The sequence below is a fragment of the Vulpes lagopus genome, chromosome 8 (assembly GCF_018345385.1).
Source record: "Vulpes lagopus strain Blue_001 chromosome 8, ASM1834538v1, whole genome shotgun sequence".
Classification (NCBI taxonomy): Eukaryota; Metazoa; Chordata; class Mammalia; order Carnivora; family Canidae; genus Vulpes; species Vulpes lagopus.
In genome coordinates this window covers 41,447,374-41,473,641 of record NC_054831.1, presented here as the reverse complement: position 1 = coordinate 41,473,641, position 26,268 = coordinate 41,447,374, and the positions used below count along the sequence as shown (strand labels likewise).

The following is a 26,268-nucleotide window of genomic DNA, read 5'->3' as shown; positions in this document are numbered from 1 at the left end:
TTGTAAAAATAAGGATAACAATACATACCTTGTTGTGAGTATTAAATGAGATAATATATGTAAGATTTATTGCCGTGTAGTAGGTTCTCAGTAAATTAATGTTGTTTCTGTATGTTCTGGATAGTCTCTGGTGGTGGTGGAAATTCCCTGCACCCACAAATCCAGAAGTATCTAGTAAGGATCATTTTAGTCTTACTTGAAACTATACCCCCAAAGATATAAATTTGATGTGTATAATACAGTTGTCCAATTTATTGGTTTCTGATGAAATCAACAGGGGAGGGTGGCATTTGAGTAATCAGAAAACACAATCTTAAAAAAAAGAAAATTACTTTTAAGATAATTACATTATAATATTTCAAAAGCTCAGTGATGTTAACTAAAATTATCTTGTTATTGACTTTTTTTATACCTGTATCTAGGGAAGGAAGAATATGCATGATGGTGCGAGCGATGGTGAAATTCCTAAATTTGACGGTGCTGGGTATGACAAGGATCTGGTGGAAGCCCTGGAGAGAGACATTGTATCCAGGAATCCCAGCATTCATTGGTAAGTCTTTTCGGTCCTTGAATTAAAGTAACAACAGTAATGGTTGGCTTGGTGTGAGCCTTATTATCCATGATTGTGACTTCTTCCTTAATACATGTATAGAATTGACAGGACAGTTCTTCTCTCAGAATATAAACAAGACATTTTACATGTTTACTTGATGTTGACATAACTGACAAAGGTTGTTAATTGAATAACGTGTCCTATTTAATCACTGCAATATATTTTCACTCATCATTTTATGCAGTATTAATTAAATAGTGCTCTTACTATGATAATTTCATGAATAAAAAAACTTAAAAAAAGTAGTATTGAATAAGTCAGAGGTGTCCATGAATAAGCATGAAACTTTGCTACTCTTGTAAAGGGATGACATAGCAGATCTGGAAGAAGCTAAGAAGTTGCTAAGGGAAGCTGTTGTTCTTCCAATGTGGATGCCTGACTTTTTCAAAGGGATAAGAAGGCCATGGAAGGTGAGCATTTATTAGAATAAAATAGGTATAAAAATGATGCTTGCATGATAATGAATGACGACATTGGGGCTTCTTTATGCATTTGTTACACAGTAGTGAAGGTTGGGGGAGGTCTGTGTACTACACCCTAAATACCTGGATTTGAATTTGTAGTTGAGGTGTGTCTCCTCTGCAATGGCAAGAGAGGAACAGAGTATTGAAACTGCAGGCTTTAGTAAAGTCACTTGCCTTCAGTTTGCCGGACTAGGGATTAGCTTTAAGAATTTTCTAGGTATCTGTTTCTGTAAATAAGTTAACAAGCAAATTAAATAGTAGATAGTCTTGTAGAATAAATATTTGATCAAATAAATACTTTCTAAAAGTTGGTGTATTTCTCACTAATTATTTTGATCACTTCATTTAGGCTTGGTATAATTCTCAGACATGCCCTCCACTTTAGAATAAAAAGCCTGCTCAGGACTAGTTCCTAAGTCTACTGTTTTTATTTTAGCATATTAAAAAAACCCTTCCAACAATGGCTGCCTGGAACTTGTTTTGGTCTTCGTCCTAGGCAAAGGCTTCCTTGAGTCCGATCCGTAGAGTGAAATAAAACACTCTTCTGAATTAGCTAGGAAGGTCTGTTTCTCTTTTCAATATCTCTTCCTTTTTTTACATGCCTAAAAGTTAAGATGAGGAGAAATTGTGTATCTGTTTACTCAAATAGCTTGGAATACTCATAGCATTTTGATTGTCTTCTACAACTTAAAAGCTTTTATGGACTCTTATAGATTTACCTAATTTTGGTAACATTCCCTTTTTATTATAACTTTTAGAACAATATTTATTAGAGGAAAAAAGTCTTAAAATAGGTATTGAAAGAAGTTTTAAGACAGGCATGGTAGGTATAACCAACCTATCTTAATGAGGCTTGTAAGCCTTTACCAAGAAGGTGATTTGCACATGTAGAAAAATCATCTTGTGAAGGATGGACTGGAGATGATCATAAATGGATGCTGATGAAGAATCTGAGGAAGAGGCTGTTGTAATAGTCGATCTGAACAATGAGGATCTGAACAAAGGCATTTGTAATTGGCTAGTGAAAAATGGGTGGATTTATGAGAGATATTTAAAAGGTAATGATAACATTATGACTGATGGTTTATAGGGAGAGGTACAAATTATGTTACTCCCAAATTCCAGGCTTGAACTGAAGGAGTATGCAATTACTTCTGACACCAGCTACCCCTAATTGGGCCAAATCTTACAGGTTGAAGGTACTTTTCCATGTGATTGTCCTTATTTCAGATGCCAAGTGCAAACTTGGGCATCCCCAGGTCACCCTCACTTCTGGCCAGCTGGCTATAAATTTGGGGGTTCTTACTACCCCCCTTAGGTCTGGTAATTTTCTAGAATGACTCAGATAACTTAAGAAAGCATTCTACTTACAATTACAGTTTTATCATAGCAAAAGGAGGCAAATCAGAAGTAGCCAAAGGAAGAAATGTATAGGGCAAGATCTGTGAGGATGCCGAAAATGAAACTTCTGTTGTTTTCTACCCATAGAATCATGATGCTTTACCCTCCTAGCACCTGGGTGTGTGACAATCCATAGAGTATTGCAACAGGGAAGCTTACTCAAGCTTCAGTTTCCAGGGTTTTTATTGGATTTCATTACATAGTCATGATTGGTTAAATGATTGCCTGTGTGTCTCAGTTTCCAGTCTCCCTTCTTTCTCTATGTCTTGTTGATATCCTGTGGCTCAAAGCCCCAATTCTTTAATGCCATGGTTGGCTTTTCTGGCAAGGCTAGCCACCATCCTGAATCATCTCATTAGCATAAACTGTATAGGGGCCCACCATGAGTCACCTCAACATAAAATTTCAGGATTCAAATGAACAACAAAAGCACTCCTGTCACTTTGGAAATTCCGAGGATTTATAGTTTTCTTCCCAGGAACTGGGGGAAAAGACCAGTCAAATTCTTTATTATATAAGGTGCATACACTATGAATTGGTACTGAAAATTGGGAAGAGGGGCAGATTTAAATAGAAACAAAATATGTTTAGGTAAATAGTAAGTAATTTGAAACAGGTCTGGAGCTTAGAACAGAGTTTGAATTTAAATTAAAATTGTGATAATATGGGTGTGGATGAGATTGTTCAAGGAAGTCTATAAAGGAAAAAGAGCAAACGGTTTAGAATTGCTTCAAGAATATAAAGGGCAGGGGAGGAGGAAACCTGAAAGGCAGTGAAGAGAGTCATGAGTAGGAGGAGCATCAGGGAAGAACAGTGTCATAGAACTAACATAGGGAGGAAGCACTTCAGGAAGAAGGGAATGAACATCAGGTAACAGCACCAGTAGAGGTCAGGGAGAAGGAAAGAAGATACGAGATGAAAAGTGACCACTGGATTAGTAAATTAGGTAGTTTTAATGAATTAGTGGCGGCAGAACTCAGATTGTAGCTCAAAAAGAAAAACTAGTAAGCATGAAATTTTTAAAGAAGGTTGGCTGAGAAGGTAAAAAGTGGATAGTATCAAGGGGATTCGTAGGGTTGAGCAAAGGATTTTTTTTTTTTTTTAAACAGGACAGAGTTAAGTATGTTTATATACTGGGAGAAAGAGCCAATAGAGAAGGAGATATAGGAAATAGAGGAGATAATTGAATAATTCATGAGGAGCTGAAATTTATAAATATTGTACTGTGTGATTCTATCTATGTACAGAGACTGATGTTGGAAATTAACTCCTATTGGAGGTGCCCACATGAAAGACATTACAGGAACAGAGAGGGCATTCAAAGGGGACAGTAGTGAAATAATGAATTTTGCTATAGCTGTGCTTATACTATTAGTTGTTTTTAGTTTTCAAAATCCATCTCATGCACAGTTATAAGCTCCTTGCAGAGCAAAAAAACAGTTACCAAAGTAGTGTTTCAAATCTTCTTTCTGGGTGTCAGAATTCTATAGGTAGTGTTAACCTTAAAAATAAAGCTGTCATCACGCTCCCTGCATGGAGCCTCCTTCTCCCTCTGCCTATGTCTCTGCCTCTCTATGTGTGTGTCTCTCATGAATAAATAAAAAAATCTTAAAACAAAACAAAACGGGACGCCTGGGGGGCTTAGCGGTTGAGCGTCTGCCTTTGGCTCAGGATCTAGTCCCACATTGGGCTTCCTGTATGGAGCCTGCTTCTCCCTCTGCCTATGTCTCTGCCTCTCTCTCTCTCTCTCTGTGTCTCATGAATAAATAAAAGCTTTTAAAAAAAAAAAGCTGTCAGTTATTTTATCAGCAAAAAATGGGCTTATTTGAGAATAGCAGAGAATTACAGTTTGGGATAAACAAGCTATAGCGATAGCCAAGTCTGGAGAACAGAGGAGAGGAATACTCTTTTTTATAGAGAAAAGGGAAAATTGGGAGGGTTGTTAGTAAAAGCCTATTTGAGTAAAGTGTGAGGTTACAGTGTAATGGTTTTTCATTGGCTGGGTTATGACACTCTTTCATTGACTAGGCTGTTGCGAGGGAGAGGGTAGGGGGTGGCGATAGTAGCTAACATAGCATAGACTTGCAAGACAGGTCTCTTCCAGTTGGGTCTGCAATTGACTAAGAGTTGTAGAGCATGAGAGCTCCCCCTTCTGGCTTCGTAGCTCTATTTTAAAGGAGTCTTCCATTAATTTTCACACTAGAAAAGGGTTTGGACAGCTTCTGAATTTGTGAAACTTTATATGTGCATAATTTTCAAAATTTAAATCTCCAGAAACCTATTAAATAAATAGGACAGAATTCTTAAGATTACCAACTATTATACAAAAGAAATGTGATGTTCACTGGGTATCTGAACTCCCATTGAAAGTGTGAGAAGAAAATCCAGTAGTCTTCAATAGTAGAGGCTTGGTGTTATTGAATAATTTTTACTTCTAGTTGATTTATTTTTACAGAAGCGTTTTTGTTTGTTTTCAAAGATGGTAAGTAAAATTTAGTTTTTAGTCTATATTTAGTGGCTCTTTCATCACTAACACTGTTTTATATGAACTATTAATTGTCTAGCACATTAATCTGATAAAATGCTAGCTAAATTGATTATTCTTGAATTGCCACTGGATTTTAGTTACCTTCTTAACTAATAAGTGGATCTCTACTTTGCTTAAAAACTGTGTATTATGTTTTGTGGAAGACAGGTTTTGTCTCTTTGAAGGGCAAGGAATGTACAATTCTACTAGATGTGGTAGGAAATGTCTTATTTCATTATGTTTAAACAGAGCAGTCACTCTTAAGCCATGCTCAAGACTATACATACTTACCTTCTTCCAGGTAGAAAATTGGGTAGGTTCTTTTTAAATGTATCAGAAGATTTCTTACTGTCTGGGCCTTTTGTTAGCCCATCCCTGAGTACCTCTCATTTGAGGTATTTTGTGAAATCAGTCTGCATTTTTTTTAATCTATGAAATGATACTCATGTCAAATGCACCATGAGTGACATGGTGACAGTTGAGTTTCTTTTTTGATGGGGAAATTTTTTATGTACATCAATAGCTGATGATATTTTATAAGAATATATTTTACTTTGATAAAACATTTAATACAGATTTTGAAATTTCAGGGTGTACTGATGGTTGGACCCCCAGGCACTGGTAAGACTATGCTAGCTAAAGCTGTCGCCACTGAATGTGGCACAACATTCTTCAATGTTTCATCTTCTACACTGACATCTAAATATAGAGGTGAATCTGAGAAGTTAGTCCGTCTGTTGTTTGAAATGGTGAGTGATGATATATTCAGATTTCAAAGTACTGTTTCTGTAGGCGAATGATATCCCTTTTATATCCATTTACCTAGGAATCTGTTTTTTTTTTTTAAGATTTTATTTATTTATTCATGACACACACACACACACACACAGAGGCAGAGACACAGGAGAGGGAGAACAGGCTCCATGCAGGGAGCCTAATGTGGGACTCGATCCCGGGACTCCAGGATCATGCCCAGAGCCAAAGGCAGATGCTCAACTGCTAAGCCACCCAGGTGTCCTGGGATCTGTTTTTAAAAGGACAAATGGAGTTGTAGTTGAACAGTTCTTGACACATGAGTAAGGTATGGGGTGGTGGCTTTTTTGGAGGGTTGATGTGTCTTCAGTGTTTCTTCCTCTCTGAGATAAGGGCAGCTTATCCAGTGAGGGTGGAAGACACTTTGGAAGTAATATGTATGGTTTGATATTTCAGGATTTCTAATGAGCTGGTTGAGCTGAGTATATTTTAGTATATATTTTAAAAATCAGAAATTAGGCACCTGGGTGGTTCAGATGGTTAAGCATCTGTCTTTGGCTCAGGTCATGATCCCTAGGTCCTGGGATCGAGTCACATATCAGGCTCCCGGCTCAGTGGGGAGCCTGCTTCTCCCTCTCCCTCCTGCTTATGCTCTCTCTCTCAGTCTCTGTCTCAAATGAATAAACAAAATCTTTAAAAAAATATATAAAAATCAGAAATTGACCTGTCGTTAAAGTTTTCCTTTTTCATTAGGGACTTGCAGTAGTTATTTAAGAAAATATATTTGAAGATGGAGATTGATAATTTATCTTTAAGAAGATTTATATTAGGAAATTTTCAAACACAAAAGTAGAAATAATAGTACTATGAATCCCCATGTATCTGTCACCCACCTTCACCAACCATCTAACTTTTATTTTTAGAAATATCCATTTTCTGATATAAATGATTTAATCTCTGTCAGTAATCAAATAGTGGCATTAAAGCAGTGAGAAATTTCTGCTTTTTTTTTTTTTTACCATTATATTAGGAGGAGGAAATGGCATTAAAAAATTCAGATTATTTTATGAGCTTATTGAATGGTTTCTTTAAAATGTTTTTCTACAAAGGCTAGATTTTATGCGCCCACTACGATCTTCATCGATGAAATAGATTCTATCTGTAGTCGAAGAGGAACCTCAGATGAACATGAGGCAAGTCGCAGAGTCAAGTCTGAACTACTCATTCAGATGGATGGTAATTGATATTTAATTACTGTCCACAAGCTGTTATATTTCCTTTTTGAATTTTGTGTAGATTCATATTGGTGGAAATTCTCAGTGAGTGGACTAAAAGGCAGCCTGAATTTATTTGTAATCATTTGTTCATCCACCCACTTGTTCAGTTTGTTCATGCACTGAGATAGCATTTATTGCATACATGTTGTGAACCATGTACCATTCTAAGTTCTGAGGTTACAAAGAAAAGGAATGTCATGGCTGGTAAGGGGTTTACTAGGACTGCAGAGGTTCCAAAGATGTGGTCCAGGGCCCCAGGGATCTTTAAGGCCCTTTTAAAAGGTCTGCAAGGGCAAATCATTTTCATGATAATAGTAAGACTTTATTTGCCCTTTTTCATTCTCATTCTCTCATGAGAATACAGTGAAGTGTTTCAGAGGCCACAAGACATTTGGGATGCCATAATAGATGGAAAGCAGAAGCAGATAGGAGAATCTAGCTATTCTCTGTTGAGTCAGACATTAAAGAGATTTACAAAAATGTAAGAAAATGCCACTGTTTTTACTAATTATTTTTGGTTTTGAAAAATTATATTTTCCACAAAATGTTATTTATATTAATAAATAATAGATTTATTACTTTAAAGTGAATTAAAAATTCTCAGTTTTAATTTCTAATGGTAAATATTGATAGATCTATTCCATACACACAAAAGCTCTGTGGAGCTCAGTCATTCTTAAGAGTATAAAAGGATCATGAACCAAAAAGTAGAACTACTGATGTAGTTGGGAAGCAGGCAACTTAACAATACGTCATAAATTGTATGGTAGAACTAAACTCTGGGTGTGGTAAAAACACAGTAGGAAAGGCACCACCCAGACTAAGGGAGTCATGGAAAGAAACAGCCAAGTTGAGCTTTGAAGCTTTGGTACTTAATCAGACAAAGAAGTGGCATTGAAGGAAGAGAGTAATGGGCCAGAGCTGCCTTTAGAGCTTTATTACTGTGGTCGTTGTGTGGCAAATGTAAAATGTGTTTAAAAAAAAAAAAAAAATCTAGAATGTGTTGTTTCAAAACTGCTATGGTTATACAGAAACTGTGGATACTTACCGAATACTTACAGTGTGTGTCATATATAGTGCCAGGCACTGTAAGGATACATAAATCAGTGTAGTATGAGTCCCTTCCCTTAATGAGTTTATCATTTTAATTTCTGCTAAAGTATGAGAGAAAGAAGTGACTATGTTATATGTTAAGGGAAGGATCTAGAGGAGAAACACATTAGATGTTTTAAAAATATCACTGAATATCAATTTAGTCAGCTGAATTTCATCAAGGGGTATTTGTGACTACTGTTGATTATTAATTGGATAGCTTGATTCTTTGTGATAGTGATTGAAACAGGAGTTTAGTAACAATTTATTAGGAAAATACCATATTGAACTGAGTTGCTTTAAAGTCACTACTTTGTTGTGCCAGGTCACAAATACAAACTTTTAGCAATAAAGTTTGTTAGTTTTTGATGTTTTGGGATTTTTTTGTTTTGTTTTGTTTTACTGCACATTTTCCGGAGTTTCCATTGGGTAACCTGAAGCTTTTTATTCTAAAACTTTTGGTTCTGAAAAAGTAGACTCAAGGTACATATGTTTGATTTGCTATTAAAAAAATGGTATTTTCAGTACTATTAGGTTCATTCTCAAATTTTTTGTTTATTTTTTTCAAGTCACTTAGAAGTTTGAAGGAGAAAAATGTTTGTAGTATATTATGATTGCATGCTAGTACATTAGTAAATGTGAACCTTCTTCTGTTCTTGAGAAAATAAATTAAACTAACAACTAAAATAAAATTTTTTTTTGAGGGACTTCATGATTTGAAAAAGGGATAAAACAGCATAATCTCCCATGCCTTTTCAGAGCAACTACATATTCATTTTCTTCAGAAAAAGATGGGTTTTCTTATTGGATTAGAATCCTGTAATAGATTATATGAATTCTATTACCTCTTTGTTTCGTAGTTAACTGTTGATGCGTCAGGTTCTGGCATCATACTGAGGTCAGAAGGATGGCATTATTTTCGTCATTGAGACTATTACAAATTCTCTGGCTGATGCTTAGAAATGTTAGTTGAATGAGAGAATAAGGTACTATAAGAAAAACACCTTTCCCCTTATTGTGTATAGGAGTTGGAGGAGCTTTAGAGAATGATGATCCTTCCAAAATGGTTATGGTATTGGCCGCTACTAATTTCCCATGGGACATTGATGAAGCTTTGAGAAGGAGATTAGAAAAGAGGATATATATACCTCTCCCAACAGGTATGATGCCTTCATTTTAATATATTTTTCTTTTCTTTTCTTTTTTTTTGTTTTACTTCCTGTTACCTTTTTCTGTTTCTCTTTTTTTTTCCATCTTTTGTTTTTTTTTATTTATAAATTAATTTTTATTGGTGTTCAATTTACCAACATACAGAAAAACACCCAGTGCTCATCCCGTCAAGTGTCCGCCCCAGTGCCCATCACTCATTCCCCCCCACCCCCCGCCCTCCTCCCCTTCCACCACCCCTAGTTCATTTCCCAGAGTTAGGAGTCTTTATGTTCTGTCTCCCTTCCTGATATTTCCCACACATTTCTTTTCCCTTCCTTTATATTCCCTTTCACTATTATTTATATTCCCCAAATGAATGAGAACATACACTGTTTGTCCTTCTCCGATTGACTTACTTCACTCAGCATAATACCCTCCAGTTCCATGCACGTTGAAGCAAATGGTGGGTATTTGTCGTTTCTAATGGCTGAGTAATATTCCATTGTATACATAAACCGTTTCTCTTTAAGTCTTTAGTCCATTGGCATTCTGCTTAAAGTTTGTAGCATCACAAAATCAATTTGTAGTAGATGGAAAGAGAGGCCCACAGTCGTACTCTGTTGAAGTTCCTGACATTTCATTTCAGAGCAGTTCTTACATTCGGAGCAATATTCATGTTAACAAATTTGAAAGGATATCTAAAGTTTTACTTTTAAATGTAAAGTCCTCATTAAATCTTAAGGGATTAAAGTCCTCTTGGGATTTTTTTTTTCCTCTTGGGATTTTCTTAAAAATATGCTTCTTTGAAAAATACAACTTCATCCTATTAATGACTTGAAATTTTCATAAGTGAACTTTTTTTCTTTTTATAGTGAGATAAAATTTACATGGAATGAAGTGTATAAACCTTAGGTATGTAATTTGCTGAGTTTTGACAAATGAATAATCCTGTTTAATCAGTACCCTGCTCAAGATGTAGTGTATTTCTGTCACCTCAGGAAGTAACTGTGTGTTGTCTACCAGTTAATTCCAACCTTCAATAGGTATTAAGTTTCCTGATTTTTATCATCATAGATTAGTTTTATCTATTACTAAGCTTCATGTAAATGGAATCATAACATGGGTACTCTGGTATATCTGTTACTTTCACTCAACAATGTTTTGAGATTCATACATATGGTTACATGTATTGATAGTTTATTCTTGATATGATTATACCAGTGTTTATTTCCGTTTCTGATGGACATTGGAGTTATTTCTAGTTTGGGGCTATTAGGAATGAAACTATAAATACTCATACAAATCTTTTTATGGATGAATGTTTTTGATTCTTTGGGGGAATATAGCTAAGAATAGAATAGGTGGGTTCTAGGTTAGATATGTTTGTATTTAACTTTATAATACCCAAATTGTTTTCCTAAAAAGTGGTCTACCGTTTTACACTTTCACCATCAACGAATGAGAATTCCAGTATTTCCATATCTTTACCAACATTTGGTATGGTCAGTATTTTAATTTTAATCATCCTATCAAGTCTGAAATACTATCTCACATCTTTAATTTGCATTTTTCTAATGACTAATGATGTGGAGTGCCTTTTCGTGTGCCTCTTGGTCCTTGGTTTATCTTTTGTGCAGTGTCTTTTCAAGTCCTTTGCTCAGGTTTTTTTCTTTTTCTTTCTTTCTTTTTTTCCTTCCTTTTTTTTTTTTTTAGTATTATGTGCTGCTGACGCGAGCACTTTTGCTCAGTTTTTGATTTATTTGTTGTTTTATTAATGCTGTATAGTTCTTTACCAGATACGTGCATTTTGAGTATTTTCTTCTATTTTGCCTTTCAGTTTTCTTTATAGTGTTTATTGATAAGCAGAAGTTTTAATTTTGATGAAGTCCTCTTGTCAAGGTTTTCTTTTATGGATCATGTGTTTTGTGTCTTAAGAAATCTTTGCTTATGCCAAAGGGCAAAGGTTTTCTCCTATTTTTCTTTCAGAAACTAGTTAAATGTATGATCCATATTGAAGTAATTTTGTGTATATATAGTGTCAGAGGTTGGGTATATATATAGTTTTATATATGTAATTATATACACTATATATATAACTATATATACACATTATATATATAGAGTTATATATAACTATATATATACATATATATAGTATATGTGTGTGTGTGTATATATATATATATATATATATATATATATATATATATATATATATAGTTATTCTAGCACCACTTGTTAAAAGTTTTCTTTTCATTGAGTTGTTTTGGCACCTTTGTTGAAAATTATTTTGCTATGTATGTGTGAATCTATTTCTCAGCTCTGTTCCATTGATTTAAAAATAAGTGTAGGGCTATCTAATCATGTTATCTATTATTCTTTTCTAAAGTTTTATTTACTTATTTGAGAGAGAGTGAGAGAGAGCAAGAGTGCAATAGTGGGTTGGGGGGAGTGGCAGAAGGAGAGGGACAGAGAAACTCTAAGCAGACTCCCTGCTGAGCACAGAGCCTGACTTGGTACTTGATCTCACCACCCTGAGATTAGGACCTGAGCCAAAACAAAGAGTCAAATACTTAACCAATTGCACCACCCAGGTGCCCCTCTATTTTTTCTTAAGTAAGCTTTGGTAGCTTGTCCTTAAAAAAATTTGTCCATTTCTTCTAAATTGTCAAACTGGGATTTGACCTAATACAAATGTGCAAACTGACTAAAGGATTCATGTGAGGCTGTTGATTTCATGTCTAGTTCTGGAGACTGAAGTCAATAGTGAAGGCAATTCAGGAAGAAAAGATGAAGTGGTGGAAACAAGGACAAATTATAACCTGTGAGAATGAGCTAGAACCCCATGAGGATAGACTGGAACCCATGGTGGGCTCTCATTGCTTCTAAGACTTACAGCTTTGATTACTGAGGTGCTCTATTGTAACAATATTAAATATACACCTGGTTGGGAGTCGGAAAAGCTGAAGGAGGAAATCTAGCAGGAACTGCTCCATACTGGCAGGTGAGCCAGAAGATAAGTGACAGTATGCTTGAGCTGCAAATGCACTTCATGCCGTGAACCAGCTTTCTGAGTTGACTTACTTCTGCCTTTCAAATAGCACCCATAATGACTCAACCAGAGCTGTGCTCTGTGAATGCTGGGAAATGAAATTACAGCTTTGCTTAAGTTCATGTAATACAAACCTCTATACCTTATTTTCCCCTTATTATCAGTAGAATGTATACTAATAGGCTCTGTTTTCATTCTTAAAATTGGTCATTTGGGGGATCCCCGAGTGGCGCAGCGGTTTGGCGCCTGCCTTTGGCCCAGGGCGCGATCCTGGAGACCTGGGATCGAATCCCATGTCAGGCTCCCAGTGCATGGAGCCTGCTTCTCCCTCTGCCTGTGTCTCTGCCTCTCTCTCTCTCTCTGTGACTATCATAAATAAATAAATAAAAAATTAAAAAAAAATAAAATTGGTCATTTGTATTTTATCTTTTTCATGATCATCTTGCTGGAGATTTATCAAAATTATTAATATTTTTGAAAATCCAATTTTTTGCTTTGTAATTTTTCTGTTTACTAGTTCATTGACTTTCTCTTATTTCTCCATTATACTTTGAGTTTAGTCTCTTTTTTTTCCTGAAGTTAGAAACTTAACACTATTGAGTTTAAACCTTTCTTCTGTTTCTAAATATAAACATTTAAAGCTTAAATTTCTCTTTATGCACTGCTTTGGCTTTATCCTACAAATTTTGCGATAGCATGTTTTCATTACTGTTCAATTAGAAATACTTTCTATTTTTCCTTTTTTAAATTTCTAACTTAATTCCAACATAGTCAGGTACTACTCAGTAATGTCAATTTTTAATTTTATTGAATTTATTTTATGATTCAGCACAAAGTCTTTCTTGGTGAATGTTTCAGTTGCAGTTAAATAGAGTATTCTGTACTTGATTATAATATTCTATAATTATTGGTCAGATCAAGTTAGTGTAATAGTACTGTTCAAATCTTTTAGATCCTTACTGATTTTTTTACTCTGGTTTTTCTACCACTTACTGAGAGTGGGGTGTTGAACTCCAGGTATTATTGCGAATTTGTTTATTGTTTGCTTTAATTCTGTGAATTTTTGCTTTATACATTTAAAAAAAAATTTTTTTAAAGATTTTATTTATTTATTCATAGAGATGCAGAGAGAGAGAGAGAGGCAGAGACACAGGCAGAGGGAGGAGCAGGCTCCATGCAGAGAGCCTGACGTGGGACTCGATCCTGGGACTTCAGGATCATGCCCTGGGCTGCAGGCGGCGCTAAACCGCTGCACCACCGGGGCTGCCCTGCTTTATACATTTTGAAGTTCTATCATTAGGTACATAAACACTTATCATTGTTATATCTTCTTTGTCCTTCTACCATTATGAAATATCTTTCACTATCTCTGGTTAGACCCTTTGATTTGTTGCTTACTTTGCTACTCATATAGCCTGTCTTTCTTTTGCTTATTGTTTGCATGATATATCTACTTTCTTCCTTTAGTTTTCACCGTGTCCTTATATTTATAGTTCAGTTCTTATAGACAGCATATATTTGAGTCTTGCTATTTATCCAGTTTATTTCTACTTTTTTAATTGGAGTATTTAGGGGCTTCTGGGTGGCTCAGTAGGTTAAGTGTCTGCCTTCAGCTCAGGTCATGAACTCTCAGGGTCCTGGGATCATGCCCTGCATCGGGCTCCCTGCTCAGTGGGGAATCTCTTGTCCCTCTCTCTCTGTCCCCACCCCTGCTTGTGCACTCTCTTTCTCTCATACTCTCTCAAATAAAATCTTAAAAAAAAATTAATTGTAGTCCATTTAAATATAATATAATCATTGGTATGGCTGTGTTTATGTCATCTTGTTATTTTCCCTTTTGTTTCTCTGTACCTCTCTTCTTAATTTCTTTCGATAATTGTTTTTTTTAGTATCTTCTTTAGTTCCTTTATTGAATTTTTTACCTATCCCTGTTTTTTAAAGCAGTTAATCTAGGGATTATAGTATGCATCTGTAACTCTTCACAGTTGACTTAGTTGTACCTTCATGTAAAATGTAAGAACTATTTGCCTCCCCACCCAGTCTTTGTGCTATTTTGTCATGTATTTTATACCTACATTCAGTATAGATTCCACGATCTAATGAAATATAAATTGTCAGTTTAAACTTAACTTAAGGGCAGCTCAGGTGGCTCAGCGGTTTAGCGCCGCTTTCAGCCCAGGGCCTGATCCTGGAGACCCGGGATCGAGTCCCACGTCAGGCTCTCTGCATGGAGCCTGCTTCTCCCTCTGCCTGTTTCTCTGCCTCTCTCTCTCTCTCTCTCTCTCTCTCTCTCTCTCTCCCTCTCCCTCTCTGTGTCTCTAATGAATAAATAAATAAAATCTTAAAAAAAAATAAACTTAAGAGGAGCACAAAACATAGATTTTCAATTTGCCTACATATTTAACATCCCCACTACTCTGCTTTTCTTTTTTTAAGGTCCAGATTTCCATATAGGTTCATCTCCCTAGATTTTCTATTTGCCTACATATTTAACATCCCCACTACTCTGCTTTTCTTTTTTTAAGGTCCAGATTTCCATATAGGTTCATCTCCCATTTGTCTAGAAAACTTCCCTTAACATTTCTGTTTTGGGTCTGCCAGCATTAAGTTCAGTTTTTGTTATCTGAGATGTCTTTCACCCTTATTTCTGAAGGGTATTTTTGATTGATAAATAATTCTGAGTTGAAAGAAGTTTTTTGTTTGTTTTGTTTTTTTCTTTCGTTACTTATAAAGATGTCATTTTGTCATTTTTTGGCCTGGCCTGGTTTCTCTTGTGAGGTCTGCTGTCATTGATACCATTGTTTGTAATGTATCTTTTCCCCTCTGGCTATTGTTCTTTAAAATCCACTCTATTGAAGAATGATTTATATATAATCAATTTCATCCATTTAAAATTTGATGATCTTGACAGTTGTATACAGCCATGAAACCATACCACAATCAGGATGCAGAACATATCTTTCATCCTCAAAGGATTTCTTGTGTTTCTTTGCAGCCCAACCTTCTCTCCTCAGTACCTTCTACCTGAGGCAACCATCGATCTGATCTTTGCCACCATAGATTATTTGAATTTCATAAGTAGGATCATACAGTATGAATTATTTTGAGACTGTTTTTCATTCAGCATAATTATTTTGAGGTTTGTCATGTTATTTTTTTTTTACTGGTGGGTAGCATTTCATTATATGGCTATATTACAGTTTATCCGTTCTCTTATTGATGGATATTCAAGTGGTTTCTGTTTTGGGACTGTTGTAAATAAAGCTATGCTTTATGTCATATGTCATATGGTAGTATATGTTTAGCTATAGAAAACAGATTGGAATTTTCTTTAGTGGTTGTCCTTTATGTTTTTTTTCGAGGGGGGTAGTGAGGAGCAGAGGGAGAAGAAGGAGAGAGAGAATCTTAAGCAGGCTCCACACCCAGTGTGTAGCCCAGAGTGGGGCTCAATCTCACGACCTTGAGATCATGACCTAAGCCGAAATCAAGAGTTGGATGCTTAACTGACTGAGCCATGTAGGTGCCCCTGTCTGTGGTTGTTAAGGTACTCTGTTTATCTTTTTGTTTTCAGCAATTCTACTATGATTTATTCTGTAGAGTTTTCCTTTTATTTATCCTGCGTGTATATTGGACTTTGATATTGTTGCACAGGTCACTGGAACTTTTAAAGTTTTTTATTTAAATTCTTTACAAACTAGTTTGTTTCGGTATAATGTAAATTCCAGTACATTGTAATATTAGTTTCAGGTGTATAATATAGTGATTTAACACTTAGATATGACACCCAGGGCTCATCACAACTAGTACACTCCTTAATCCCAATCACCTATTTTCCTGCATCACCCCCTCACCTCTCCTCTGCTCCGTGGTACTTTGGAGTGGAGAATGAGGAATAATAAATTCTGACCAAAGGCTTTGGGGAGACTTCATGGAAGAAGTTGCATTTTCATTTATTTTCATAGAGGAAAACAGAAACAAAGGTGTGGTTGCTTGAAAATGAATAGACAGCTCTTGTGGCTGGAGCATCTGATAGAAGGATCTGGAATAGACAAAACAATAACATTTGGAAAGCTGAGAGACCTGAAAGAACGATTTAGAAATCTAGGGTAAAATTAATGGAAAGAAAAAATTATATGAAAGTAAAAAAAAAAAAAGTTGAAGGGCATTTTATGAACAAAAGCAACCCATGAAAATAAATTTTTAGTTGGAGAAGGAAAGAACATAAAAATGAGAATACATGAAACAAAAGCCACCTCTGAGGCCTCAGCTGGAGCTTGTCTTTCTGGAACACTTCCTTCTTACCTTGTGGCCATTCCATGTGGCCTGGGCTGCTTCAGGCATAGCGGGATTCAAAATAGTCAGATTCCATAGATGGTAGCTCAGGCCTCCAGATGATCCACTGGAAAAGGTGGTAGTGGTATTGCTTTTTTAACCTAGTCTTAGAGGTTGTATAGTGTCACTTCTGCTGTACCCTGGGTTGAAGTATTTACAACCCTACCCATTTTCAAGTTAGGCTACCTCTGGGTGGCACAGCAGCAAGACTACATTGTAGAAGCCTGTGTTGCAGTCATCCTGGTAAATGCAATCTGCCATAGTTAACTAAAAGCACAATGACAGGCACAGCGGAGCTTGGCCTTATGCTAAATCTCTTCTTTTTTATGCATCTGAATTATGGCAGCAACCCCCTGGTCGGCTTTATGAACTTTTTTTTCAGTCCCTTTCATTTAATTATATTTTGCTTTTAGAATAACCTCCCTAAATCACTAAAGTATTCTAGAGTCTCTTAGACTCTGAGTCTAATTTCCTATCACATCAAGTTTTTTTTTTTTTTTAAACTGCAGGTTCTTACCTTATCTGTTTTACTTGCGTCCGTTTGCATTTCTCAGTCCTCTTTTGTACTTTTTTTTTTTTTTTTAAGATTTTATTTATTCATGAGAGACAGAGAGAGAGGCAGAGACATAGGCAGAGGGAGAAGCAGACTCCCCCCAGGGAGCCCAATGCAGGACTTGATCCTAGGACCCTGAGATCATGCCCTGAGCCAAAGGCAGACACTCAACGCTGAGCCACCCAGGCATCCCTCTTTTGTACTTTTCTACTTCCCTTCCTCACCCTCCCCTGAACTCTGGTATATGCTTGCTTCTTCTTACTTCTGTGTCATTATTTATGGTACTCCCATTTCCTAGATTGTTGTCTCTCTTTGCCTCTATTTAAATGTTATTGGGGCCCCTGTCTGGCTCCGTCCATAGAGCAAGCGACTCTTGATCTTGAAGTCGTGAGTTCAAGTCCCATGTTGGGCATGGAGCTTACTTAAAAAAAAAAAAAAAAAAAAAAAAAGAACAAGAAATCCATTGGGGTGCCTGGCTGGTTTTGTCAAAAGAGGATATGTGACTCTCGATCTTGAGGTTGTTTGAGCCCCACATTGAGTATAGAGATTACTTAAATAAATAAAACTTTAAAAAATTTTATTGATTTTTTTCAGAGTCGACATTAAAGCATGCTAATTCTGTGGAGGCTTCTTTGGCCTGGCCTATCTACCTTCTCTGGATTGTCTGTGTCTCAGATGGTCCTTAATAGAAAGGATCTGGGTTTTCTGTGTCTCCCTTTAATGTTGTTTGTTGATTGACCAATGATGGTGGAGGAGGTGATGGTGGTGGGGGACAATGAACATTTTTTGAGTACTGTGGGCCAGGCTTTACATGTATTAACTTATTTAACCCTCACAAGCCTTATGCAGTAGATTCTGTTCTTATCTTTATTGGACATGTGAGGAAACTGAGGTACCATGGGGTTAAGTATCCTATCCAGTGAGATGGAGCAGGGCTGTGAGCCCAGATAGTCTGGCCCCAGAGCACATATTCACTATCTGCTATGCTGGCCTGTCAAGCATGCTCAAGAAGAATTGTTAGTACAAGAACAGTTGTTAGTACAAGAAGTGTATGATTCTTTTAATAATGTTTATTTAAATTTAGAATGTATACTGACTTGGTTATATGGCATTGGCAGTTCTTTATTATTATTAACTTAGTTATTTCTAGTTAAATCCTCTACAATATTATTTAGATTTATAGAGCTGATAAATTCTACTTGGAATCTTCTAACAAATCACTGATAAAACAATTGAAGTTATTTTCCCCAAATTATAGTCACCAGAGAAAAGGATGCTTCTACTAGGCTTCAGTACCACCAGGCCCTCACTTTGAGCATGTTCCAGAGTTCATGTAAGATGACTGTCTAGAACCTGGTTTCTGTGGGATAATGCATTGTATTGAACTTGGTGTTTGAGTTCTTAGGGCAGGCTGCAGTAAAACATTTTGATTTACAAATATAGTGATATTCTAGCATATCACTAAGAGAGCAAAGTGATAATTTGTTTACTAACATTCACCTGATATGCATGGAGCACTATGAAATCACAGTAGGTTGAATTCAGAGTTCTTACTGAGGCACCAGGAGCTCAACCACTTCCTGAGGCAGCAGACCTAGGAAGGAGCTCCCTGCCCTTCCCTCTTTTTTTCCCTTCTTGCTGGCCACCTGAGTGTAGGACTTCTTTGGCTCTCTACCATAGTGAACTATAAGGTAGGCCTATTGGCTGGGGATGATTAAGGATAAGGAGTTCCCAAGATTAAGGAATTCTGGAGGTAAAGATTTCCTACTCATACTCTTCCTTTTTTCCTGGTAATCCCAGATAAAGCCTGCATGCTTCTCTTCCACTGTGGCTGTCCTTTGCATTGATTTGCTTTGCCTCACTTTGTACGTGTGAATGAGAAATGTAACTCATTATGGAACCGTGTATTAAAATTTAGTTCAGGGGGATCCCTGGGTGGCTCAGCGGTTTGGCTCCTGCCTTCGGCCCAGGGCATGATCCTGGAGTCCCGGGATCGAATCTCACATCAGGCTCCCTGCATGGAGCCTGCTTCTCCCTCTGCCTGTGTCTCTGCCTCTCTCTTTCTCTCTCTCTCTCTCATTAATAAATAAAATCTTAAAAAAAAAAAAAACCAAAATAAAATTTAGTTCAGTCTACCCAGTAATTGGCAAACAAGCACTTAACTACTTTCTAGGACAAGAAATGGAGCATTATCAGACCTCAGAAGTTCCCAGTATGCTCTTCTAGTATATTCTTTCCCTAGCACAGCTCCCTTCCCGCCCCCTGGTGGTAATCACTGTTGGAAATAATTTGTTTTTATCATATAATTTTCTCACCTAATAATGTATCCTCGAACAAAGTTTTATCTTTTTTAAAACTGAAATTGAATCCCACTAATTGTGTTTGTTTATTTTGCTTCTTTTATTCAAGTACATTTTTAAGATTCATCCATATTATATCTAGATGCTGTTCACTTTTGTCCGCTAGGGCTGCCATTACAAGGTACCATGGACTGGGTCGCTTATACAACAGAAATTTATTTTCTTAGCCTAGAAGTCCAAGATCAAGCAAAGTATTGTTTTATTCTGGGGCCTCTTTCCTTGGCTTATAGATAGCCATTTTTTCCCCAGTGTCTTTATGTGGTCTTCCTTCGTGTGTGTGTGTGTGTGTGTGTGTGTGTGTGTGTCTCGTAATCTCTTCTTTTAAAGACACCAGTGAGACTGGATTAGGGCCTACCCATTTGACCTCATTTTACGTTAATTACCCCTTTAAAGGCCCTCTTTTCAAATATAGTCACATTCTGAAGTATTGGATGTTAAGACTTCAGTGTAAAACTCCGGGGGTGGGGGAGACACTATTCAGCCTATAACATCCATTATATAATTATACCACAGTTATCCATCATATTATTTGATGGACATTTTCATTGTTTCCAATTTTAGGCAGTTATGATAGTATTATTATGAATATTTTTATACTTGTATAATGGTGAAAATGCCAAAGTTTCTTTAGGTTGAGATGGAGCATTCCATCTTTGCAGTAAATTGCTGGTCATGTTGGATAGCTAGAACAATAATAGATAAATCCAATCTATCTTTCCAAGTGGTTGTTCCAAAGTGGTTTTTACACTTGGAGTTTTTACACTTTGGAGTTCTCGTTGCTTCACATTTTTCCAAAACCTTAGACTTTTAAGTTTATATCTCTTGGTGTTCAGTGCTATCTCATTGTGGTTTAATTTTTATTTTGTTCTTTAAATAGTTTGAGTATCTTTTCCTTTATTAGCCATTGAAATTTTGTTTATATCTGTTCAAATATTTTGCCCATGTTTATGTTAGGTGGTCTGACTTTTCTTTATATTTGTAGGAGTTCTTTAAATATTCTGGATATAAGTAATTTGTTACTTACATATGTTGTAAATATTTTCCCAAACCCTGTAGCTTCTGTGCTTTCACTCTATTTATAGAGTCTTTTGGTGAACTAGTGGTAAAGATGGAAGCTTTACCACTTGAACGGACTAATTTTAATGTCAGTTTTTTTAGTCTTTTCCTTTGTGGGCAACTTTTTGAATATATACATGTGTGTATGTATATATATATGTGTGTGTGTGTATGTGTGTGTATAAATATATATCAAGAATAGGGGATCCCTGGGTGGCTCAGAGGTTTAGCGCCTGCCTTTGGCCCAGGGCGCGATCCTGGAGTCCCGAGATCGAGTCCCACGTCGGGCTCCCGGTATGGAGCCTGCTTCTCCCTCTGCCTGTGTCTCTGCCCCTCTCTCTCTCTCTCTCTCTCTATCATAAATAAATCTTTAAAAAAAATATTCTCTTCGAAGTCATTAAGATATTTCCTGCTTTATCTTCTAAAATGACTTGTAATTTTACATCTTATGTTTAGAGTAGTAATCTATCTGGCACCGATTTTTATGTATGGTATGAGGCAGGATATTTTTTTACTCTGTAGATAGTAGCTGTTCTGGCATCCTTTCTCCTACTGCTTAAACCAGCATTGTCATAAATCAGGTGTCCATAGCATATGCTTTACTCTGCTTCTAGGCTTCCTATTCTGTATCGTTGATCTATTTGTTTATCTCTGCAAGAGTATTGCACTGATTTGAATCCTGTTGCTTTGTAATAAGTCTTCAATTCTGATAGAGCAGTTCCTCCCGCCTTATTGTTGTTTTTCCAGTGTGTCTTGGTTGTTCTTGATTCTTTCCATTTCCATAAACATTTTAGTATCCGCCTATTCAGATCCACAGACCTGTTGAGATCTTTACTGGAATGCTTTGACTCTGTATGATCATTTGGGGAATTGTCAATGTCATGAAAAACAAAAACAAACATTGGGGAACTATTTTAGATTAAAGAAGACTAAAGAGATATGATAACTAAATGCAACGCATGATGGTTTTTAAGAAAGTTATAAAGAGGGGATCCCTGGGTGGCGCAGCGGTTTGGCGCCTTCCTTTGGCCCAGGGCGCGATCCTGGAGACCCGGGATCGAATCCCACGTCGGGCTCCCGGTGCATGGAGCCTGTTTCTCCTCCCTCTGCCTGTGTCTCTGCCTCTCTCTCTCTCTCTGTGACTATCATAAATAAAATAAAATTCTTTAAAAAAAAAAAAAAAGAAAAAAAAATGAGGATATTTTAATCTGGATTGTGTATTAGATGATTCTAATGTACCAGTGTGTAGTAATGTACCACAGTGATAAGTGTGATAATTGTATGGATACGTTGTGGCAAAATATTGACAGTTGATGAGTCTAGATGAAAGGTTAATGGGTGTTCACTGATTTTTTTTTTTTTGTAACCTGTAGATTTAAAATTTTTCAAAATAAAAGTTGGGGAAAATTATATTTCATTTTATATATCAGGAAATAGTAGAAAGCCAGATGCAGTCTCTGTTTGCTGTATTAAATAGCAAATTTGCCATTAAAACTGATAGTAAAACAGCAAGCATGATTGGTTATTTTAAGTAATTCTGTAACTCATTTGAACTTACACAGTACAATACACATTTCAGTCATACTGAAAGAGCAAATGTATGAGAGCTGGTTCCCCAAGTTAAAAACACATTAGTGTTTCGTGTCAATTGCTGATTTCTTACAGCCTAGGAAATCTTTTTCTATATCACAATAAAGATGAGCAAAGTGATTCACAAGAGTTACACTCCATGCAATCTAGCTTTATAAAACTAGACTAAATGTTATTTTCTACTAAAAATGTATCTTGTACTTGAATATTAATTTTATTATTCATAAAGGATCTCAGATCCTTTGTTTTCACAGCAAGTATCTTCACAATTTATAAGTAAAACTTTGAGTTTGGTTTCAATTATTATTGCTACCAAGGCATATAGGAAATTCAGTAATTCTAAGTCATGCAGTAAGTTGGTAATAGTAGGTGGACTCAAGTTATTTACTACTCTTTCTTTTCCTGAATCTTAATATATAATTTCTCATCAAATGATTTGTAAAGTAAAACATCCTACAGTAACAAAAAAATCTTCTAACAGCAAAAGGAAGAACTGAGCTTCTGAAGATTAATCTTCGTGAAGTTGAACTGGATCCTGACATTCAACTGGAAGATATAGCAGAGAAGATTGAGGGCTATTCTGGTGCTGATATAACTAATGTTTGCAGGTATGTGTGTGTGTGTGTGTGTGTGTGTGTTTATTTTTTAATCTGTGACTTACATATTAGGTATAGATTTGGCAGGAGGTTTGGTCTTGAAGTTAATATTGTTATTAGCTCTTACATGAAAGTAAAGTAGCAACTGATTTCCTTGAAATGACTTCTCATTTGTCCTGTTTCTTTTCTACATCACTTCATCACTGTTAGATGAATAATTATATAACAATATGGTCACCTTTTCTATCTTTTCATTTTTAAGGCATTGTACTTAACTTGATATAATGACTTTGACAAGCTAAGGTCGTTTTAGCTCTAAATTGGATCCTAGTTGAGTCAACCAACATAAAATTTACTTTTGGTTGACATTAGTTTACTACATGCAGGTAAACAAGCAAGTTGACCAGTTTAAGCTGGGAAATATATATTTTATAAAATACATCAAATATTTCCCTTTCAATTTAGTGATATCATATTTTGTAGACAATTCACTCATTGAAGAGGATTTTCTTTTAGTTCTGAGCATCTTAACTATCCTTAAATTGACAGCAGTAGTTTTTTTTAAAACTTTAATATCTGTTTCTCACTTTTTGTACTAGTATTTTTCCTATGTGCATGTAAATTTAGTGGCATATAAGCTCCCACTAGTTTCTGGTATCACTGTAGTAAAATATATAAAAATTTGAAGTTTGGTTTAGGTTGGCTTCCTAATAGCTTTCTTATAAGCATTAATTGTCCACTTCTTCCAAACCGTCATAATTATTTACAGCTGATCAGAATGGAACTGAAAATAGGATCTGGAGAAGCCAGGTTTTATCCCTTTAGTTGCCCACCAATGCCTCACGTGGAATTCCACATCCACTATATGTAGATACATTCAAGTTCCAGAGAAAGAACTTCTTGGCTTTTCCTCCTCTAATTAGGTTGTACACAAACTGGTATAAGATTTGAATTATCTTAACATTAGCTTGTGTGTTCATTTTTAAGTGTGCAGTTTAGTATTTCAAAACTCTCCTTCTGTTTCCTAACTTTTTTGGCTGTCTCTGAAGAGCAAGTGGGGAAAAGAAAATTCCGTAATATCTGAGCCCAAACTAGACTTTTAGGATTCATTAATAGTATATTTTATGTTTAAGTCATTTGCATCCTGTTTTAACCTTTTCTGAACCCTCAGAATATCTCTGAAATGGGAAGTTGTGAGCAGCATCAGAAAAACATAAAATGATCTTTTGAATGTTTTCCTTTAACTTTGTAACAGTTAACAGTGTTTAAAACATTTTGATCAGTATGTATTCACTGATTTTGTATGTTTTTAGGGATGCCTCTTTAATGGCAATGAGACGGCGAATCAATGGCTTAGGTCCAGAAGAGATCCGTGCACTTTCTAAAGAGGAACTTCAGATGCCTGTTACCAAAGGAGACTTTGAATTGGCTCTTAAGAAAATTGCTAAGTCTGTCTCTGCTGCAGACTTGGAGAAGTATGAAAAATGGATGGTCGAATTTGGATCTGCTTGAATTTCTGTCAGCTATTTCATTTTTGGTATTTTTATTTATAAAATGTGAAGAAATTCCCTGCAATTTTTTTTAAAAAACAAGTTTAGAACTTTTCATTGGAGAGACTTTTCCCTTAAAGGAAAAAACCTAAAACCACAAAGAATATAAATATAGCTGGGAAAGAAGAAAAGCTTACATAGGGAGCCTGATAGTCTCCATCACCTGGCTTTGTGCTGGTACTCCATGCGTTAATATTGCACATCCAAAGCAGTATGTCAGGGAGGCTGAAGAGTGATCAGTATGCTCTTGGAGAAGCTTGTTTACAAAGGGTTTTGAAGGACCTCTCTTTCGCACTTGTACTTGTTGGTTTTTGTTTTTTTCTATTCTTGGCTCTGAGCATGAGGGACCTATATATGTCAACTTTTAACATCAAAACTGGGTTTGTGTCAAATTCATTATTGTTAAAAATGATAGTTTTGAATTAAATAAGGAATTTGTTAGTTAAACCTTTAGAATTCCACTCTTACTGTCACAGTCTATCATATAGTTGAATTTTTAACCCTCTCCTCCCCTACCATTTCTTCTATTAGCTATCTAATCATTTATTCAGTTTTATGATAACCTCATTCCTTGTGGTCTTTGAAGTGTTTTGTCAGATTGTTTCTCTGGTCTTTAGTATTTTTTGCTGGTACTTATGTGGGAAGGGTGGGATTGCATAAGATGCACTTCTCCATTCTAGAATTCTGGATTTATTTTCACTTTTCTTTCAATACATTCAGATAAGTCCTTTATTTTCCTCAGCTCTAACATTGATTTTTGCTGAACTTGACTTTCATATTCTAAATAAATACTTTGGTATTCTAAAGAAGTCCACTCTCTGTGGCTAATGCAAAACAAACAAAACAAAATCTTTATAGTTTTCCAGACAGCTAGTTTAACAAAATAGCATTGTACTTAATGAGTGACGTTCATTTGAAGTTTTAAAATTTCTTGTCTAGGTTGAGAACTTAGACACTACATATAGTAAGAATAGAATAGAAATCTGACATGCGCATTCAGTTCAGCAGGGGTTAGATGATAAAAAGAGGCCAAAAAAAAGTAGATGGTGTGTATCTAATCACAAGTAGAATATCCTGTTTATTTTTTTTTATTATTTTTTTTTTCCTGTTTATTTTTTTTTATTATTTTTTTTTTCCTGTTTATTTTTTTTAAAGTTACATTTATCCCATTTAGGTTGGCCAACCTGTGCTTTAATGGTGATGCTTTTTAAAGTTTATACTTGATGTTGTCTTGAATTCTCCATTTTGGAGAGCACCCACTGGTTTAAAACTAAAAATAATAGAACTTTTTAGACACTTAACAAAAAAACTCCTAGTATCTTGGTTTAAGAGAATTTTTTTCCCTGTTAAGAATTATATAATTTTCAGATAACTTAAGTCTGATTCAAAACTCCAGTATTTTATGCAATGCTATAAATTACCCCCTTTCCTCTGAGGCATAGTTTATAAGAGTTAAAATTATGAGACATCATTTTATTTTAATTGAATTAATTTATTTTAAAAAATTGAAATAAGTTTTATTTATGAATTTTTAAAATAAATAAATGATCACACTAAGATAACCTTGCAAACTGTTTCTATCCAGTAACATTTTTTTTTTTTTCCTGAAGTCCTAGGGGCAGCCATTAAAACATACCTGTTTTGATTGCTAAAACTTGTTAGACGGTTTTTCTAGGTCTTGTGTTATTTGTCTTGGCATGTATTTCATCTTTTTAAAATTCTTCATGGATAATGATATGGTAATTATGATTTTAAAAAATTACCAGTTAAGTAGTATTTGGACACTCAAGCTTCCTAGAAGCTTATCTTTGCTATGATGGTGAATTAGGTGTACTTTTTTATTTCCCTCTTTCTCATTTTGTTCTGTCAATGGATGGGGAATGCTTTGTATTTCTTAACTCCC

At 35.6% G+C, this 26,268-nt stretch overlaps 1 protein-coding gene across 13 annotated transcripts in view; it reads left to right on the top strand.

Moving 5' to 3' along the window:
* The window catches only part of KATNAL1 (katanin catalytic subunit A1 like 1), a 77,477-nt gene extending 52,014 nt beyond the window's left edge, over positions 1-25,463 (top strand). For all 13 annotated transcript variants that reach the window (XM_041767789.1, XM_041767795.1, XM_041767788.1 and 10 more), the window contains 7 exons: positions 423-550; positions 918-1,023; positions 5,596-5,754; positions 6,868-6,994; positions 9,153-9,287; positions 22,701-22,827; positions 24,129-25,463. In XM_041767789.1, the coding sequence (XP_041623723.1) occupies positions 423-550; positions 918-1,023; positions 5,596-5,754; positions 6,868-6,994; positions 9,153-9,287; positions 22,701-22,827; positions 24,129-24,327 (981 nt within the window). In that variant the 3' untranslated portion in view covers positions 24,328-25,463. The remainder of the gene's footprint in view (positions 1-422; positions 551-917; positions 1,024-5,595; positions 5,755-6,867; positions 6,995-9,152; positions 9,288-22,700; positions 22,828-24,128) is intronic.
* Positions 25,464-26,268: the final 805 nt, after the last annotated feature.